We start from the raw sequence: 20,305 nt of genomic DNA, 5'->3' as shown, positions 1-20,305 counted from the left end.
TCTCACCCCTTTAGCCATGCCAACAGTTTCCCAGCCTTGTTGCCTACTTCATATATCCTAGCCCGGGATGCCAAGTAAGCCTGTTTGGCTGTCTACGTTGTTATAGTGTGGTAAGAGTCTCTTGCCTGTAACAGTACGCATTGCAACCTGTCGAGAACAACCACTCTAGATTCAGTACCGACAGTTCAGACTCAAGTACCTTCGACAGTTTCTCTTTCCCTCTAGATCCAAAAACCGAAATTGCTTTACTCCGTATAACCGCCTTGTAACCCCCCGGAGCGTTCCGGGACTCCGAACAGATGGGTTATTCATTTCAAAATACTCCACCGTCTTATACCGAAGTTTGTCAACTGTTTCCGGGGACCCCATATAATATGCATTAAGGCGCCAGGACAAGCGGTCCCTTCTAATGTCCGATCCCGTCAAGATCAGCAGTGGGGAGTGGTCAGAAATGTCTCTAGCCAGGAACTGTGTGTCAGTTACTTTATGTATAGCTGAGTGAGGCACAAACAAATAGTAGATCCTGGAAAGAGAAAGGTGTAACCCATGGTGAATGGAATGGCCTGATTCGTAGGGGTGTTTATAGCTCCATATGTTGACCAAGCGGTTAGCGCTTGCAAACTCACTCAATGGTGATTACAGCGATCATTTCGTTTTTGGGACCGGGAACCTATCTGTACTACTGTCCATTACATCGTTAAGGTCTCCTCCTGCCAACCATCTATCCGCGTGGTATTCAACAAACATTCCCTGGATTTCATGCAAAAGATCTTTATGCAGGGGAGTTAGAGTATAGACAGTCAGCATCCCGCAGATCTCCCCTAGCAATATGATAGTTGATCCATTGACCCCAGTGTATTGAACCTTTCGAGCTTGCATACATCATCCATATTAGACAGATTAAGGCTCAGATCCTGTCCTTGCAAATAATGAGTCTACTGCCCAAGCATATTGGCAACTGGTGCAGCAAGCCGAGAGAGGCCCATACCTTGTCCCACTTGCACCATGTCTCCTCAGTCCACCTCATATCATCACTAAACTGTGTGGCGAGAGCTATGGGTGTAGACTTTGTCACTCCCAGGCCCTTTGAATATGCCTCTGACATCCAGGCTGAACTCTTGGATATGCCCTTTGATAGTCACAGCCTATTTAGTCAATGAGGGAATGAGTGTCTGGAGGACGTTAGAACAACTAAAGCAACCACAGAATTCCTTGGTTTAACTATCCAACAACAGCCTAGTTCATTTACCTCCTCATTCAAGCCTGCATCCAGATCTGTTCTCGGCCCACTTGCACCATACCTGCTGTTTGTTACACATTTTGAGGTGTTCAGGTTACCCCCATCCAGTCACACTGTTTTATTGGGGGTGATTCGGGATACCGATTTTGTTAGAGCTTTTCCCCCTTATCCACTTGCCCAAAGACATGGTGATTAACAATTGCTGTCGGAAGCTGTTGCTGAGTTAAGCGCTGCAGTTTGGCGGCTCCTGGTCCTTACCTCTAACGAGTTGGCAGCAGACACAGCGGTCAGAGGAGCACAGTTGTATAGCAGAGAAATCAGAGCTCGGGGACCCGCTGTTGGGGCTTGGAGCTCAGAGCAGAGTTTGTGAAAAAGGGAGAAGAACAAGCGTTATCCCTAAGGCAAACTCCCAGTGCTCAGTGGCAGACTAGGAAGTGGCCCTTTGTTGGAATCAGGTAGAAATTACTACAAACTATCCAGAGGACCATGGTAACAAGAGCATGCTGGGGATGCTGAGGGACAGATAGGATTTGCGTAAAAAGACCGTGGGCCTCATTACAACCCTGGCGGTAGCCGTGCCTGTGTGATAAGCACGGCTGCCACAGAGTTGCATTTCTTCCGGCCCCTGGCAATGGGGACGTACAGGGCCATTCCGAACTTGGCGGACCCTGTATATCCCCATTGCCAGGGGCCAGAATCCATTACTGCCCATTCCCATTGTAGCCCCATAGGGCTCAATGGGAATGGGGGGGGTCGGATGCACCGGCACCATTTATAACGGTGCCGGTGCATCCGACATGCTGTGCTCGCGGTGCCTTTCCGACCTGGCCTGACCTGGCAGGCAGAAAGACACCCGTGAGTACAACTCGTAGTTTGCCAGTCCAGGAACTACGGTACCGGCAAGCTTACTGGTACCGTAGTTCCCGGAACGGCAAACTTGTAATGAGGCCCAATAACATGGCATGTTCGAGAGAGTCACGAGACAAAGGGGAGAGCTGTGGCACCCCCCTACCCACTTTCTAGCAGGTAGTGAAAGCTAGGTAATAGAAGCAAAGGTCCTCACATCGACCAGCTGACATTCAGATGGGCAATGTTACAACTAAATGCTGAGGAGAAGAATGCAGAGATAAAGTCTTGCCCGGACCCTCTTGAGGGGTGGAGGAACCAAAACCTAATCATTTTTTTCAAAGGCTTAAACCTTGCGTATATAAATATGTATAAAAGATCCCTAGTTAACGCCCTCTCCAAGGTCTTGGTAGTGAAGGACATTTCTTTTAAACTGTTTCCGATTGTCCACATCCTATCAGATTGTATGTTTAGAAAATAATGTAATGTACGGTTCTGTTTATCAAACCAGCATTTTCGTTAGTGTATTATAAATTGTAGGGACGAATTGGTTTCAAAAAGGCATTGAGGCTTAATTATGATGTAAGTTTTAATATATGTTATTTGCATGATACGTGGTACGAGCCCATGGATGGGGTGCATGGTTTTGAGCAAGACCTTCAAGGGAAGATGTGGGCGATTTTCAGGTGAGATTGATTGTTATCGACCTCTAATAGACTTAAGTAGAGCCGCACTTGAACAGTCCCTCAGACATGCAGGAAAAGCAGTTTTATACAGCCTGTCCAACCATGCTACGGATAGTGTTCATGCTTGTTTCAACCTGTACTCCCAAGGCCCCTTTAACTAAGCACACTAGAAGTGTCTTAAAATCTTTACCCTATGGAAATTCAACCAGAAATCTGAAGTTGCTAGCATAGAACATTGCGGGTTTGGCTAAACATTTCAGTGACCACGATAGGGTTAAATTTGTTAGTACTTGTGATATAATTTGCTTTCAAGAAACATGAGCATTTAAGAACTTGATGCTTGAGGGGTACACTAATTACTTTGTGCCAGCAATTCGCCCTAAGGGCAAGTCGGGTCGCCCCAGTGGGGAGCTTTGCATATGGGCTGAATCAGATTAAATCGTGCATCTAATGTTGGAAGCAGGACGATGCGGAGCAACACAGATTCGAGCCCTGGGTCTGCGCATAGAAACCTCTGGGTATTAAGCGCATTATAAATAACCAATTAGAATCATAATTAATAATGTGTGGCCTAGACACTTGTTTTCCGTGAACAGTGCTCCAGAGTTTTCTGTTCTAGGTGGTTGTCTTCTCTATCCCTCATCTTCCAGAGTTCTGTACTACTTTGGCAGTCTATCGAAGATGAGGGATCTGTGGAGGGAGGGATCCATTTGAAGAAGAATTTATTTACCTCTTGGTAATGTTCTTTCTGATGGATTAGTCCTTACTCCTGTATGATCCCCATCACCCTTTCATCCTTCACTTCCCGATGGATAGCTTGTTCACCTCTTGCTGTCCTTCAGTCTCTGAGCTGCTGAGTCTGAGGGAACAGGGTGACACTGAGGTCATGGGATGCCATAGATTCCATACATACTGCTCTTGATGTCACATCTGGCATCATGGGTATACATTGGAGTGCCGCAGAGCCTTGTGGTGTCCCCAGTGGGTGAAAACATTGTTAAAGACAGCACGTCTGGAAGATATATATCTAAGATGAGGAATCTGTAGGAGGAAGGACTTATCAATTAGATATGCTTAGATAGATATGATCAATATTTAGAATAATTAGGAGGCAGCCATTTTGATTCCTAACTGCCCCAATTTAGCAACTTTTAGTAACTATCCGTAGTTGCACATTCATGTAAGCAGCTAAATTGCACTTCATGTGCACACTGTTTAGATGTTATGAATTATCAACCAATTTCTCTAATCTATTGTACGGCTAAAATGCACGCTAACATATTAGTGATTCACCTTAAGGAGTGGTGCAAGAAACACAAAAGGTTGTCACATACCCAAACCGGTTTTCAGTCGGGGTTTAGCACAGCAGGTCAGGTGTTTCGTTTTTTTCTGCTTATTCAAAAGTGTATTCTTTTATGAAATCAAGCTCTTTATTTCATGTTTGTTGTCCTTGGAACAGCGTATGACAGTGTACCCAGGGATAAAGTAGGGGCAACTATTGGGAACGTGCTCTTTGCCTCCTTAATATCTTTCCTCAGCAGACATCCCTCTGATTGCCGGGGAACAACCAGGAATTCTCTTTTTGCAGATGATGGGATTCTTACATCAAAACCACCCATGACCTCCAAAATCAGTTGTCAGTGTTTCAGGCGAGATGTTTAGCTAAAGGTGTTGAAATCGACATTTTCAAAACTAAATGTATGGTATGCTATTCCAACATAAAAGTGGTGGCCCCAGTGTTGAGATACACCAGCTTTTGTGCCTGCAGTGGACCAAACTTGTTGAAAAAGCACCGCCCGGTACCCTCGGATTCTGCCTTCACCTCCACCCATCCTTCCTGGAGAGTTTGGTGGTACAATCCCAAGACATCCTCTTTCCTCTCGTTCTCTCCTGACAGAGAGCGCAGGAGACTGGATGTTTGGGGACTCAAGGTGTTCGCCTTGGGGAGCCTGGCTCTGAGGGTGGTGAATGCATCTTGCACCCTGGCTAAATTATCATGTGGCCTTTTGACAGTGGTCTATGATGAAGAAAAGAACCTTCAGGAGGGTGACATGAGGGATGCCATCAATGCTGAATGGAGGATGGCAGAGGGGTGGCGAACCAGATCAATCAGGCCTTCACACAGTCACTGTGTGGCACGCACCATAGCCATGGGAATAGCCATCAGGAGGCACTTTTGGTTGAGGACCTGTGTGTTCACTCTGGATGATGGGGCAAAACACCTGGACATGCTATCTGTTGGACAAAATCCCACAAAAAGCTGAAGGCTTTAAAATGTTCTGTTTTCTAAAACCATGTGAAAATCTTTGGGCTGATATGTCCAACAGCCCTCCCCCCCGGCTACTAGATGGAGAGGTTTTTTCGACACATAACCTTTTATGCCCACTGTGGTGGGGGACAATTTAAGTGCTGGCAGACAAGCAGCAGCTTTGTCGGACCCCCCACACCAAGGTAGAGGCCTGAGAGCTCAATGAGGGGGCATCACCACCTCAGAGGTGCCCGCTTCTGCACCAGGTGCAAAGCATCTGTGTAGAATACTTCAAGCACCTCTCTGAAGTGAGAGGGGGCATTTCCCTGTTCTCCAAGGTGTGCCAATGCGTGGGCCTTACAGGTTATGACACAGGTTTACTGTCTTTCCTTTTTTGCCTAAACCCTCCATGCCACCCTTCTACAGCCCTTGTTCATCTCCTAACCATCTCTTGTTGGAAGAGGTTCTTCAGCTTTGAACAAAAGGTGCCATATAATTCATACCCCGCTTGGAACAAGGGAAGGGCTGGTACTTTATTTCTGGTTCCAAAGAAGGATAGGGGATTGCGTCACAACCTGAATCTTTCTGTCACCCTGGTCCAGATCCTTCAGGCCCCTGATCGGCAGAACTGGCTAATATGCCAGGATCTCCAGTATGCCTACTTCCAGCCTGAAGTGAAAATGTCTTTTTTGTTATTCCGCCTATACAAATATTGCTTTAGAAAGACCGCTCTGAGACTGCTCACGACTGCGTGCAGGGGATGACAAGCACGTCCAGGCCTCATGGGAGCCACGGACACAGCAGGTTAGTGGTGTGTGTGTGTTTCTGTTGGTGCTTGTGTGTGTTTGAGTGTGTGTGTGGGATGAGTGGGGGGTGGGTAGTGAAGTGAACGGTGGGGAGCAAAGGGGTCCTGGGGGCTTAACCCCCCAATTAAAGTGTAAAGGAAGGGGTATGTGGGCAAAGAGGTGGGGGTTGAGGGGGTTAAAAAAAGTGAACATTTCAGAATATTGACGGCCGTACCAAAATCGGCTGATTAAATAAAGGACTTTTTTGTATGTGACATCAATATTTAGAAATTTCACATAGAACCCTACTTCCATATGCTGATCCACCTCAAGCAAGGAGGTTATCCGAGGTTCATGGTGAGATCTACCCATGATCAATTCAAAGTTCTGCATTTTAGCATATCTTCGGAACCTAGGGTCTTCATAAAATGGCTGGCAGAGGCTGAAACCCATCTCAGGAGAGAAAGCACACATGTTGTTCCCTAGCTTGACAACTGGCGCATCCAAGCTCTCTCTCACCAGACCAGGCTTTGGCACATCTCTACCACATGTTCCGCCTGTTGCAAAGTTTGGGATTCTCCCTGAACTTCAAATCCGATGTTTCAATATCTTGATCCCTCTGATTTATCAGTTCGTCCTGGACACGTGCCTGGAGAGGACACCCCCACCCTCAGGATCGAGTGGCGGACATCTTCCGGGTATTTCAGGTCCTCTAATTCCAGAATATGGTTCCAGTCTTTGCCTTCCTGCAACTGCTGGGTCTCATATCCACCTGCATTCTGGTGGTGCCGGAGCAGCAGCCTTGTGTGAGGTTGCTACAGTGTCTACTTCGTTGTTGGTGATTTAATTCCTAGGGCACAATGTCAGAGCTTTTGTGAGACCTGGGCAATGTGTTGAGAAACCTCGAATGGTGGTCCATCCGAGAAAACCTTCTGAGTGGGTTGTTACTCTGGCAACCTTGACCCTAACTGACACTTTTTACAGAAGTGTCCTTGAAGGGCTGGGCCCCCACCTGTCAGACCTTACAGTGAGTTGAATGTTGTCTCCAACAGAAGAATGAGAACACATCTATTTGCTGGAACTGTGGATTATAGGCTAGCCCTGATTGCCTACCTCCCCTCGGTGCAAGGCAAGTTTGTACTTGTCCTACCAGCCCAAACAGTGGCCATACACTACTATAACAAATGTGGACCTATGAGTGTGTTGCCACTGTACAGAGAAGCAATGCAACAGTGGTTCTGGCTCTGGATAATGATGTGTCTCTGACAGTGGCCCATCTCACTGGGACAGAGAATATTGTAGTGGATACTTTGAGCAAACAGACTCCCACCTCCCAGAAGTGGTAGTTTTGCCAGGAAGTTCTGGAGGAGATCTTCTCCTTTTGGAGGACTCTTCAAGTGAACATGAAATTTGAGTTGTTCTGCTCCAGCAGAAAGCTCTGGGGCACATTGATGGCAGTGAAATTTCAACCTCCTCTATAGTGTTCCTTCTGATCGCTGTCATTAGGCTAGTTCTATGAACACTGTGAAGGCTAGGGTCCACATTGATTTTGATTGTGCCAGATTGGACCTGGAGAACATGGTACCTGTAGCTTCTGACCACATCCACCTCCCCTCCCTGGTGCCTTCAGCCAAGGGTGTACCTACTCTCCCAGTTGGAGGGGTAAGTCCACTTTTGCCAAGAGAAACCAGGTCCTCCATCCGAACCTCAGCAGTCTGAACCATCATACTTGGCTGCTAAGAGGCTGAGATACAAGGAGTGGGATTTGTTAGATGACATTCTAGATCTGCTCCTGTCAGCTCAGAGACCTGCCATTTAGTCCATTTGCAGATGTTGAAAATGCATGGCTCAGTGTTGGGGACGAGTCTGGACCCTTTCACCTGTCCTACCTCTTTGCTTCTCGATGTTCACATTTTTTGGTCCTGACAGGACTTCAGATTGGCACTGTGAAAGGATACCTAAAGGCCATCCCTGTCTTTAAAGGGACATCTGAGCAAGACTCTTTCCTTACAATTCAACACTATTATGCAGTTTTTGTGTGGCTTATGCTACTCATTTCCCACACCTCGTTTTGTTGTTCCGTCTTGCGACTTGAGTTTAATATTGATTTTCATCATGGGAGCTCGATTTGAGCACCTGCATTCATGTTCACTAAATTTGTTCCTGTTAAGGTAATTTTCCTGCCGCAAGATGGGTGAGTGCGGGCCAGCTGTTGTCTGTTTAACCCTGCTTGCTGTTTACCAAGGAGAATATGACTTTGAGAGTGAGGCCATTCTTCTTCTAAAAGGTTGTTTTAGAATTCCACCTCACCTAACTGATTCTTCTGGTGTTTTTCACAAACATTTCAATTGGCTAGACCCGGTGCAGGCCCTTAGCTACGACATCTCTCAGACAAGGGCCAGGAAAGATGACCATTTTATTGTGGGTTATGGTGGCACTCAGAATGCTATGGTCTGCCTGTGAAAGTTATGCCTGAGGTTGTCAGAGCTCATTCAGTCAGAGGATTTGCTTAGACATTTGCAAAGCGGCCATGTGGCCCTCGCCTCACACGTTTGAGAAATATTGCAGATTGGATTCCCTGCCAGGGCATGACGCTTGCTTCAGTCAAGCTATCCTCCAAGGTGATATCCTCTAGCTTTCATCCCTCCTCCAGATTTAACTACTGCTTTACAAGTCTATCATAGATAAGGAATCTGTGGAAGGAAGACATCTCCTAGAAGATCAAATGACTTACCTCTTTCTAACGTTTTATATAATTAAAAATTAATACGCCGGAGAGGGTATGAATGCTATGAGTGTCCTGGGTGGCCAATCCGGTTACCAGGGGTGCTGGGAGCATTGTATTTTGTTTGAATGAAGGGGACGTTTCGCAGCGTCCCACTGATTCAAACAAAATACTTTAGCAAGATGGCCGCCACAGAGCTGGAAGACAGGACTCCATACAGAGCCCCTTTTCCATTTCCATGGTGGCCAGAGCAGACAACAGGAAGAGGCAGCAGCAGTAGCCACCACAGAAATCAGGTTAGTGGGGCGGGGGTGGGTTAAAAGAAGAAGGGAAAGGCGGGAAATGGCGGGGCTGGGGAAGCTGCCATCAAGTTACTCGGAACGTGGGCTTAGATCGGTAGTTCCAGCCTCCGTTCTGAGCAACCTGATTGGTTGCTGTCCCCACCCCGTGTGCAATGATCATTCCTACCATTGATTCCTTATCACCCTTCCAATCTAGCCATCTTGGCAGACATCTCGTACCCCTTATTGTTTTGTGGTCCCTCTTTGACTGAGTGCTATGGAAAAAGGGTGGAACTAAGGTCAAGGGGCACAGCAGCTCCCTTTATGCTAGACCGATGTAATGTCCGATGTGGGGACACATCAGTGTCAAGCAGAGCAGACACAGAGCCCTCTAGTGTCAAAATAAATTCTGAAGTCAGCTGGAGCTGGAGATAGAATATCATAGGTGAAGAATCCATGGGGGGAATTTCCATCAGAAAGATCATTACTGAAGTAAGTAATTTGTTGAATTGCCTCAAATATTATAGATGTCCAGGTGCAGTGTGTTTTAAAATTATTTTTATATTGAAGGATCATGCATTGACATGGGGTCTGCAGATTTGTTAAATGGAACTGTACAACTGTACTGCGTTAACCTTTTCTTAATAGGCTTATGATCTTAGTTATTTTCTCTTATCTGTGTATGCAAAGTAATTGTAATGTGCAATTTAATTGAAATTAATCAATGAGTAAAGCAATGTACATTTGAGGAAACTACTCTCTTGTCAACATGTGGATGTTATTTGTCTTTCAGAACCAACAGGCAAAAATAGGGCAACTGTACCTCCCGACGCTTGCACTGTTGTTAGAAAATGTTTCACGGTTAGCCGGAAAGGATGTTCTTTATCATTGCTCAGCAATGTCTACTTCTGTGAGTAGCACACAAATATATCATTGGTTTTGTCTGTTTTAGTGTACATTTTGGTTTGTTAAAGCTATTTAAGCCTTTTCTACTGAGGAAGGGGTCATTATTGTTCAATAATTGTCTGCCCCAAAGTTAGAAGTGAAGCCGAGAGCCTTAACTTTGAAAAAACAATTACGCTTGGTGGCCATGGTCTATTAGACAGGGGGAGAGCATTCCATTTGTGAAGGAACAGAAACAGGAGGATGCAAAGTCAGTGTGGTATGGATGGGTTGTTTAGAGATGAGGAGCACAAGTTTGAGGAGAATAGATACTGAGAGAGATGCAAGCCTAATATTGCAGGAAAGTCAAATTCTGCTTCATTAGGTTTAGCGGCAACATTTTCCTCTTAACAAGAGACACGCAACCGATCGGCAACAAGTTACATCTAACAATGGGGAAAAGAGATGCTTTCTCTACAGGTGGATGCTACAGCTCTGTTGATATACGCATACGATAAAGTTCCCTTGTTAGAATGACTTCCCACTTCTGCAAACAACTTTTACTCGCTTTTATGTGCGTGCAAGTTTAAAATAAGCTGCTTACTGTTATCAGCAAGGTATTCTTGATTATTTGGAGTACCAAGCTTCCCTTTACTGACTCCACAATTGCAGCAGCTGTAGGCTGCTTCTGCTTCGTAGCTTGATTTCTTCTACTGCTACAGACACTCTTGCGACACACACTCGTCTGCTGCACGGGTGTCTCCTATCCGGCCTCATTAAGGGAGGCTCTTCCACTCTCCAGCTTCCCTCGGCTTGCTTCTGCACAGAGATTTTGGGTGGATGCACAACTTCAGCTCTTCATTCAAACCAATTAGGAAAGACTGCCTGTTTCTTCCAGCCTTCTCCATTGCTCCCACAGCCAAACAGGGTTGGTGAGAACAGGACCAACTCAGAGCCTGCAGGTGAAATCTGCTCTTCCTCTGCTTCGGCGTCCCTTTTGTGGTCACACTTCCTAGTAAACTGCCAGCCTCATGCTCTACTTCTTCTGCTTCTGATGACCTTTCAGCTTATTTGTACTGCTCCTTCCTGCTGCAGCCTTTCATGCCTCTCAGGTGGGTTAATTGGCTTCAGGTAAAGGCCCTTGGGGCTAATTGCCTGTCCTGGCCAAAAGCTACTAGGCCTGCCTGCCTGTCCTTGGCTCCTGCATGCCTCTGCAGCCCTCTTCTTCATCACAGTCTCTGAGGGTTTCTGGAACATGCAGTCCACCTTTGAAAGATTCAGTTTTATTAATTATTTAAAAGCTTTAAGAATGAGTTTTCCTCCATGGATGTTATAGAAAAATTAGCTACAGGGTTTTACCTTTTGAGAAACAGATGGGACTGCAAAAGTCACATTTTCGTCGTTCCTTTTGGCATACCTTTGTCATTGTGGAGGATATGGGGATTTAGGAGTATAAATGATTTGTTCTTTGGGTTCAACACTAGATTGAGTCACTTTCTTAGAATGTACCTTTTCATCTTTAGTGGGGGGCAGAGATATATCAACATGGCAATAAGCCAATTCCTCCTCTAAGTCTGTGGTAAGTGTATTCCTCTTCAAGGAAAAACACGGCGTCTCACCCTGCAAAATCTCCCCACCACCTTGGGAATTGTCTCCACCCAGGTGATCCTCCTGCAGTGCACCATCCCCAGGATTGGAATCATGAACTGTCTGCCCTTTCCTGGCTCCCTGGGAGGAGACTTTAGCAGGGTTTTCGTGGGGGATCCACAGGATTCTCCAAAGGCTCTAATCCCTGTTTTTAAAAAAAGTATAATTTGCCTCCTGACATTGTACACAAAGTGTGTTGTCCTACAGGAGGTGGTGAGGACAGGAACGAAAGATAGAGGTAGGGGAAAACACTTTCCTTCTCATAAGATTCTTCTGATATGCAACACCCTGGTGTGCGGCTACTCCTGTTGTGAATGTGTGTGCTCCTTTCATTCTTGTTCCCATGACAGCTTTCTGTGGAGCAGCTGTCTCTCTGTGGGGTTGTTACCTGCCCTCACAAAGGAACACAGAGTGGCATTCTTCAGGTCTATAGTCTTGCCAGCAGTGGCAGAGACAGCCTTTTCTGGGGGCAATACATAGCCCTTTCACAGCTGAACTGGGTTCACAGGGCTGATATTTGTTTGACGTCAAACTGCTGTAATAATTATGAGAAAGCCCATCCACCATACCATAACTCAGGTATTGCTTATATTTATGTTATTAGGCTTTAAACCACACACCGCTGGCATTCGCACGGTCTCTAGGTGCTCTAGCAGATCTGAAAGAGAAGGGGTTGGATTGATGAGGAGAGTGGGAAAATGCAAAGTATCTTTGCAGTTGTGTTGATGCGTGCAGATCGGAAGTACAGTGTGCTCTGCATGCCGATCTGTTTTTTAGGTGTCATGTGACCTTGAGCATTTGTGTTCAATGCAGAGCCTTGCATGCCTGTGGTATAAGAAGGCATTGGCCGAAAAGGTGATATTACGGAAGAGGGTGCCCTTTGGGTTATGTTTCAGTTTTTGTGCCCTTCAAACAAGGTAATTGAGAGGATACGTTCTGAGGAACACTTCAGAGGCCTAGTATCTCTGGCAGTGGGCAATGGGCAGCAGTTGTTCTGGGATAAATGTGGAGGAATACTGGGAGGAGTGGAAGAGTTAGGAAACCTGCAGTACAGTTGGGAACATAATTTGCGAGTGAATTTCAGACTAGTTATTACAAAGAGGGCAGAGTCCCAGTAAGGTCCTCAGGACACAGCTTTCTAAAGGTAAAGCTGCACTATCTCGGAACAAGTTGCACATATAACATTGGGTATCAAATTGCAAAGCAGACAATGGGGTACTAATTGCATTGGGCACCAGAGGGCCAAATAACTAGTGATAAATGAAAGGAAAACAACTTCTTCACTTGTTTAGCAGCGCCACAGTAAATGATACCAAAAACTGAGGCAATTGTTATCAGGGAGTCTCGATGTTTATTTGATATATCTTAGTAGGCCTTTGTGAGACACGTGTTTCGACAAATGCTATGCCTTTTTCAATCAGAGCAAATAACGGTTATAATTCCTCTAAACTCCTCTACAGTCTCCACTCGGCCGATGCTTGGAGACTGCAGAAGGCCTTTAGAGGTGGGATTAAAATCTTAACATGTTTACTTATTTTTTACTTATGCGTGCTATCATCTCCTAGAGGCTTCATCCTATGCCATGCCTAAACGTCACGGGAATTCTATGCACAAAAACCGGTATAGAGTATTATACACAAATCGGTACCTTATGTGATTGTATATTTCAAATTCCTGTCCATTGAGCTCCAAAGTTGAAGTGCTTGCATCTTCTTTTCCAATCACGCTTAATCACCCACAGAGAAGATCCCGGAGGATGCAATACTACACTTGGTTGTAGTCATTTCTCAGGTTACAAAAATCAAGAGGTGCTGGTAACCACAACAGTTTTGTAAAATAATCCTTACACTACAAACCTACGTATGAATATGTGATAACCCTGTACACATCCTTCTTTGCAGGCTTCCAGAGATGATTTCATGTGCAGCTTGTCTAGTCCTTCGCACAGATCAAGCCTGGTCATGGACAAAGACACTGGTCAGTATGCACCATATGTAACATGAACTGTCCTCTAGCATCTGTGCTGCATTATGTCGTTCATTTTATGGTGAAGCAAAAGAACTCCTGGAAGTGCAAATGTATGCTTGTTTTCATGCTTATTTGACATGCTGTCACGTGCTGTTGTTTTCTGATCACAAACAGAAGCAGGCAATTTGACGTCTGGTTAGGAATTCAAAGCTGATCGTAGTTGCTTCTTTTCCTGCTTCCTTAATGACTGCCAATCATATTCTGTCTCCATAGTTACGCTCTGCTATTTCACTTCTTTGACTGTTTTTTAATCAAACTTTTTGGGAAGCACCACTTTGCATTTTATACCCTTTCCAACAAGAAGAATTAATGTTACCTGAGGATCACGACACACCGACATAAGATGACCAATCAAGACTTGGGACGCTTATTTATCTAACTACAACATGCAAAGGGTGAAATATGATTTTTGGTGAAGGCATGTATTTGATGATTCACATCAGTGGTCGAAGTGAACGATTAGAAGTAGTGGAACTATGTTCCCTACTGGTCTGCACCGCTCCCCACAAACCCCATCGCCACACCCCCTCCCATGCACAATACAAACCACAAAACACACGTGCCTGCTGTTTAGGGGAACGTCCAGTGCAGTGCACTGAAAGTGCAAATTTCAACTTCTTCCTACACTTTTATTTTAAAACGTTTTAAAATAAAAGTATAGGAACGGTAAAACGTAATTAAAAGAAGTAGAGGAGTAACGCTCCTGCCCACTTTCACCACTGATTCACATTATATTTTGCGATTACCACAGCAGGTTTTACGCCTAAGAGTACACAAAATACGAAGAGGAACCATATCCTGCAAGACTAGATTTAACTCAAACTACAACTGAAGATGCAAAAAATGTAGAAACAAATAAAACAGGGACAGAAATGGCTGACTGCCATTCAAGATGGCCGCACAATAAGTCTGGTTCATCTCTGCCCTCAATATGTGTATTCCAAAGCTGTTTCCCAGAGCCCCATCTTCTATCCTATACGGGCATGCACGTTCATTTCCATGGGTAGTCTTGGATACTGATAACATTTGTGTGCGCCACTGGGCTTTTGAAAAGAGGAGGAGTGGAGATGCCTCCAGAGACCTCAGATTCTCAATGCTGGTGAATAGGCTGCCCCTTAAGTGCATACTAGGGCAGAACTCCTGTGTGTTTGAGGAGAGACTGTGCTCCCTCCCCACTTCAAGCTTTCTGTGCCTGTGTACTACCACACTGAAACAGTTAAATAGGGCTCAGAAGGGGTACAGGTGGCATAGCAGCACATTCCACAGGAGACTGAGTGTACATGTTTGAGGACATGGAAGGTATTCCACATGATGGTAAGTGACCGACTGGAAGGAGTTAAGTAATTGAAGCATCGTGGCTCCTGTTCATTTGGCTGACAGCCACTGCCACCACATATGATTAAGGAAATGGCCACTGGGCCATGTCACACACAAAGGGAGGGGCGGAGGAAACGAGAGAGAGTGGTAGTCATTATAGAATGGGACTGCCCTCATGTCATGAATGCTGGACATGACTAATGCACAGGATAACAGCCATGTATGGAACACCCTCCTTGCTGACATCTCAGCCGCACACCTAGACCTCCCCAGAGCCGTTCAACATGATGCCCCATGAAGGTTCACAGGCTCAACGACATTTTACAACATCCTCTCTGACCTAAGAGGACTGCACTGTTTTCCTATCCCAGCCAGGATATTCTTCAAAGCAGAACTCACTGCTTAAGGTGCCATGCACACCTTCACTAGTTAGATCATTTCAAGACTCCAAACAAAACCCGCAAAGACAAAACAATGAAACAAGCATTGTCTTTTTTTTTTCAGGACATGGCAGACCAAAAACCATGCAAGGGGAATTTTCGGCCAATCCCTCTAGCTTGATTCACCCTCAGAGCATGGGATGGTAAAAGGAAATACTACCTACAAGAAGAACATTGTCTTCATCATCTTGAGACACACATGAACGATTACTTTGATTTAAATGCCAACTCAGAGCAGAGTAGAGTAGAACCAAACTCTTTGAATCATATCCTACTGTCATCACAGGCAAAGCGTTTAGTTACATCATATACAATAAGACACCTGAGGCATGCAGAATGAACAGAGTCCCTCAAAAATGGATATTTAGCTTGTGGGGCATTAGGCATACTGAGGTAGCTGTTGGAAACCGGGGAGTCACCTTGGATTAAGATACGGATGAAGCAATACTTGTGGGATGGTTGAAGTAGGAAAAGATATACATTGTTTGTATGTGGATTAGGCAGGTACGATTCTGGCTTAGCTCAGCCAGTCAGAGGAGGCTGCAAGACACGTGGCAGAAGATAACTGATGAAGGAGGGTGGAGATGGGAAGGTTCTACAGAAGTCGCTGGGGCATTTGCAGTCTGTTATGAAAAATTCTATAGGTGCCAGACGGACATCGCAGTAGCGGATTGCACAGGCTTTTATAAATACTTGTTTGATGGTCACAAAGTGGTCTTTGGTGATGGAGATTACTCTTATAGAGTTGAAAGGAGTACTGGATCAAATCCAGTCCAAGAGGGTCACAAGTAGGATTATGCAAAAATCTAAAAATGAACATGCTCCATAATTTAAATGCTTGTATCTAATTTGTTAAGAAAAGCGTCAATTGTTGTTAATAAAAAGCATAACCCACATGATGAGTGTGTCTCTTACAGACGCATTTCTTTAAAAAATACTGAGGGTAAGGGTCTTGTTTAACATCTAATAGGGATTATTCAAGATCTAATACATCCAAACAAATGAAGCTTTTTCCCTTATAGCTTTGCCTACTCCAGTTTACAAAGAATGCAAGTTGCATTAGAAGGAAGTGGGCAGATACCAGACCCTCTTGCTGTTGCCTCTTTGGATTCCCATAAGGCTTTGGACTCCATTCAAGTGGAGCTTTGACAGCAGTCGTGGCCAAGTGGGCTTTGGACTGGAGTTTATGAATTGATCGAGCCTTCTGTAGTAACCTAGTGCTAGAGTAATGGTCACTGTAAACACCTCTTGATGATAACACGTCGAGAGCGGCACGTGACGAGAGAGACCCCTGCATGTCCCCTTTTCTTCACTCTGATCATTAAGCCTCTTGTGGGTTAGGCCCGGGATGGCCCACTGATGATGTGGTTCATATGGCCGTGAGATATTGTGGAACAGATTTCATTATATGCAGATAATCTCTAAATCAATTTGGTAAATCCAGTTTTCACAGTAATGCATTTTGTTGATATGGTCTGGAAAAACATAGACATGGCGGATTAAAAATCAATTGGCAAAAATCTATTCTTTTCCCAGTCAAGGGAGAGGATGAGTTTTCTTGCAAATCTAGAAAATTAATCCTTTCGATACATAGGGATTCAATACACAACTTTGAAAGACAGATTTATATCAAAAATATCCTTCTAATCCTAGATGGGTTAGATTTTGTCATTAAGTATTATTCTGAACTTGCAATGCCCTCGCTGACTAGATGTTTGCTCTTATGCAAGTTTGAACACTCCCTTTGAGGCCCTGAAAGAGATTTTTGATAGAATTGAAGATGGCTGAATACTTTAATCTGCCAAGGAGATGTACCAGAAAAAGCTCTGAGAAAGTTGTATATTGCATTGTCGGACAAAGGAGTGCAATTACCGATCTCGGGGGGTTTTGTTAGGCCTGACTATTAGCAGTAGCAAATCACTGTTTTCTTTTAATGAGGATTGTACCCATCAATCATATTGGGACTTGCACCACTGTGTTTGATGGGGCGAAGCACTGTTAAATGGGGGGTTCATGTCGGCAGCATTGCCACATTTACCAAAGCAGTTGTGGGGACATGGTATAAAACAACTAAACCAGTGGGATATTCTAAAAGAGTCACCATGAAAACCACCCTTTGGGCCATCTGATTTGCGTGACGAATCGAGGGAATTTGTCTCTTCTCCCGAAGGGGGAATCCCTTTATGTGAGGCTAGCGAGGTGAACGCGCTCCACAATACCCTTCTTAGGGGTAGAGGCAAGTGGCACCTCACCGGAAGAGACTTCCCCTTTCAGGACAAGGACTCCCGTTCCCATGAGGAACTCCCTAGAGATAGCCACCTTATTGCCTACAGAGGTGTTCCACCACCAGAAAGGTTTGTAACAGCTGGGACGAAGAAACACAGGAATAGATGGCAAAATCTTAAAGACAAAAAGCATGTCCCTTTAAATGTTAGGGTGCCGATACACTGGGACGAGTAGGTTTAATAATAGACGTCCGGAGTACAGAGAGGAAGAAGGTAGAGTGAAGACAAGCCGACAAGCCTGCATGTTTGAATTTCATTTGAATTTCACTTGAAGTGGGAACGCGAGAGACCGAGAGAGAGACGGACCGAAGAGAGAGAACCTGGAACGCCAGACACAGGGTGCCAGCTGAACACAAGAAAACCAGAGAGGGGAAACCAGGAGAGAGACACTAGACGGCCATATCCCAGGTGCCAGCCGAGCATGAGAAAGTAGTGTGACACAATCCCAACATTAGGTGGTGGCGAGACAACGGGAAACCTGTGGTGGACAGTCGGTCCTTGCACTGTCGCTGAAACCGTTGACCAGCAATGGACACGAAGTGTCTGACGCCTTGTCAATGGACAACTAAATCACCAAGAGGAGAGAAAACCAAAGGAGAAGCCAAGCACCGAAGTACACGCTACAACTAACAGAGACCAAGCAATGCAACAAGGCTCCCGAAAATGTTCCCACACAGAACAGAAGGTAACAAGGGTAACAAATGTAACGGGTTGCCAAGAAATAAACTGTATGTTATGCAAATTACACATCTCAGCATAAAAGTCCAATTTAAGGAAATGATTTTAAACTATGGGGAAGAAAGAGGAAATAATAATATAAGAGAAAAAAATAACACCCCGATAAGCCATTTGTGGCCGCCCATACCCTGGGAAACAAGGAAACAGGGAGGGAGCTAAATCAGAATATACCAGAAGATGAAAAAATGACTAGGAATACAAATCTTAATTGACCAGGAGAAAACAGCTATTCTAGACATAAGAACCAAAAAGGGAAACTCTGAGAATAAGGGAAAGTCTGGCGGTAACCCTTAAAAGTGGCAGTAACATATTTTGCATCGCCAATACCGCTCAACCGCAAATATCGCTGACCATAAAAGCAGTCAGCGCTATTAATGGCAGAGTTATTACAGCTGGTGCAATTACAGCCGGCCACACGCAACCAAACACAGCCACATCACAAGTACATGTTTGGCGGGATTAGCGCTGAAAACTGGCACAAATACCGCTGAAAACACAGTGCAGTTACCTTCAGTATCCAGCTGGAGGTAAATGAACACTGGTGCCTGAAATGAAGCCGCAGGTGAACCCAATCCAGCCCAGAGGGCTACATAAGGCACACCCATACCCCGAACACTGTTTCCAACACCATGCTGCAGCTGGCCACTGTGAGCTGGGACAGGCAGCTGCTCATGCTGCACCTGAAAGCAGAGAGGCAGGACAACCAGACCAGGGCACAGGGAGTACAGGTGGCGGGTGGGCAGGCAGAGGATGAGGAGGAGATCCCAAATAAGATGTGCCCCTTTCCCTCATCTGGGACCCTCACTGACAGCCAGTTGGTCACCCTGTACCGCCCCAACAGGGGGACCACAACAGAGCTGCTCACCACAATACAGGACGACATAGGGAGTAAAATCAACATCCGGACAGTTGTGCCCCCACTGCGACAAGTGAAACGCCACATCTCACTGCCTACCAAATCAGCCCAGGTCAATGCCATGAAGGCACAGTCCTATGCCATTGCCCAAATACCATATGTGATTGCTGCCCTGGACTGTACCCATGTTGCGCTGGTGGCCCCCCAGGCCCACAAAACAGTGTACCGAAACCCCACACACTGCCACTCTGTGAATGGGCAGGTGACCTGCAACCACCACCTCATCATCACCCACTACTGTGCCTGCTATCCTGGTCCCATCCACGATGCCAAGGTCCTACCGAACAGCACACTGCCAGGATACATGGAGAGGCACAGAGGACAACAGACCTGGATAGTGAGTGAGTAGAAAAGCCAGCACACATGCGCTGCGGGGCACATGCCCATTTAGGGGGTGGGGGGCTGCGAATGACCACAAAAAGGTTGGCATGACAAGCGAATGCGAAATCTGCACATGACCACCTCCCAGGCAAGTGTAACAGTACAGACCATGGAGTGCACATACAGTATCAAACAAACACAGCAACATGACAACAGGTACCACAATGCAACATGCATCTACCAAAAGCAATACTGACAAATGGCCTCACAGAACAACATCCCTTCCAGTGCCACGGCCATACACCCATGTGCAGCCAGTCCACAGTGCCCACCTGTTGCCAACAGACGCCCAGGGAGGGTCCATGGGGTAACTTCAAACAATGCATAGTGACCCTCCATGTAACTTCAAACAATCGCACACCAGGTTTGCTTTTGCATAGAAACTCACTGGTTGTTTCGTTCAGCATTTCTGCAGGGCGCAGACTTCTCAGCTTTTGGTCCTCAGCTTCAGGACTCCTTCTACTCCCCCTCAGGCACTCCTGGGTCACTGTCTGATTCCAGGAGAACGAGCACTGCGAAAGCCTCGAAAAGGGACAGCCTTCAGGCACAGCTCCCCTTTGATTGTTCACTCGGTCCCACAGAGCCCCAGCATCCCGGCTGTACTCCCATGAACTGTTAACGTGCTGCATGCATGTAGCTTACCGCTGCTTTCGCTGGCCTCTCCACTGCTGCTCCCTCAACACCACAGCTTCTCCTGGTTCACTCTCTCCTGCTCCACATCCTCCTGCAACTAGATCAGACCTTTCATACACCTGCAGCCCCCTAACTGACTGCAGGTGCTGTTGTACAATTAGCCCTGTGTGACCATCATTAAGGGGACATGCCTGACCTCCACTATTCTCAGTAGGCCTCTGCCTTAT

The 20,305-nt window shown here is 45.8% G+C and overlaps 1 protein-coding gene across 5 annotated transcripts in view; it reads left to right on the top strand.

Moving 5' to 3' along the window:
- DOCK11 (dedicator of cytokinesis 11) overlaps window positions 1-20,305 on the top strand; it is a 1,707,663-nt gene that overhangs the window by 951,934 nt on the left and 735,424 nt on the right. For all 5 annotated transcript variants that reach the window (XM_069612850.1, XM_069612848.1, XM_069612847.1 and 2 more), the window contains 2 exons: window positions 9,605-9,721; window positions 13,242-13,317. In XM_069612850.1, the coding sequence (XP_069468951.1) occupies window positions 9,605-9,721; window positions 13,242-13,317 (193 nt within the window). The remainder of the gene's footprint in view (window positions 1-9,604; window positions 9,722-13,241; window positions 13,318-20,305) is intronic.

The sequence above is a fragment of the Ambystoma mexicanum genome, chromosome 5p, assembly GCF_040938575.1.
Source record: "Ambystoma mexicanum isolate Mex_15411 chromosome 5p, UKY_AmexF1_1, whole genome shotgun sequence".
NCBI classification, from domain to species: Eukaryota; Metazoa; Chordata; class Amphibia; order Caudata; family Ambystomatidae; genus Ambystoma; species Ambystoma mexicanum.
The sequence above is the reverse complement of the archived record's forward strand: the minus strand, read 5'-3'. Positions and strand labels throughout refer to the sequence as shown.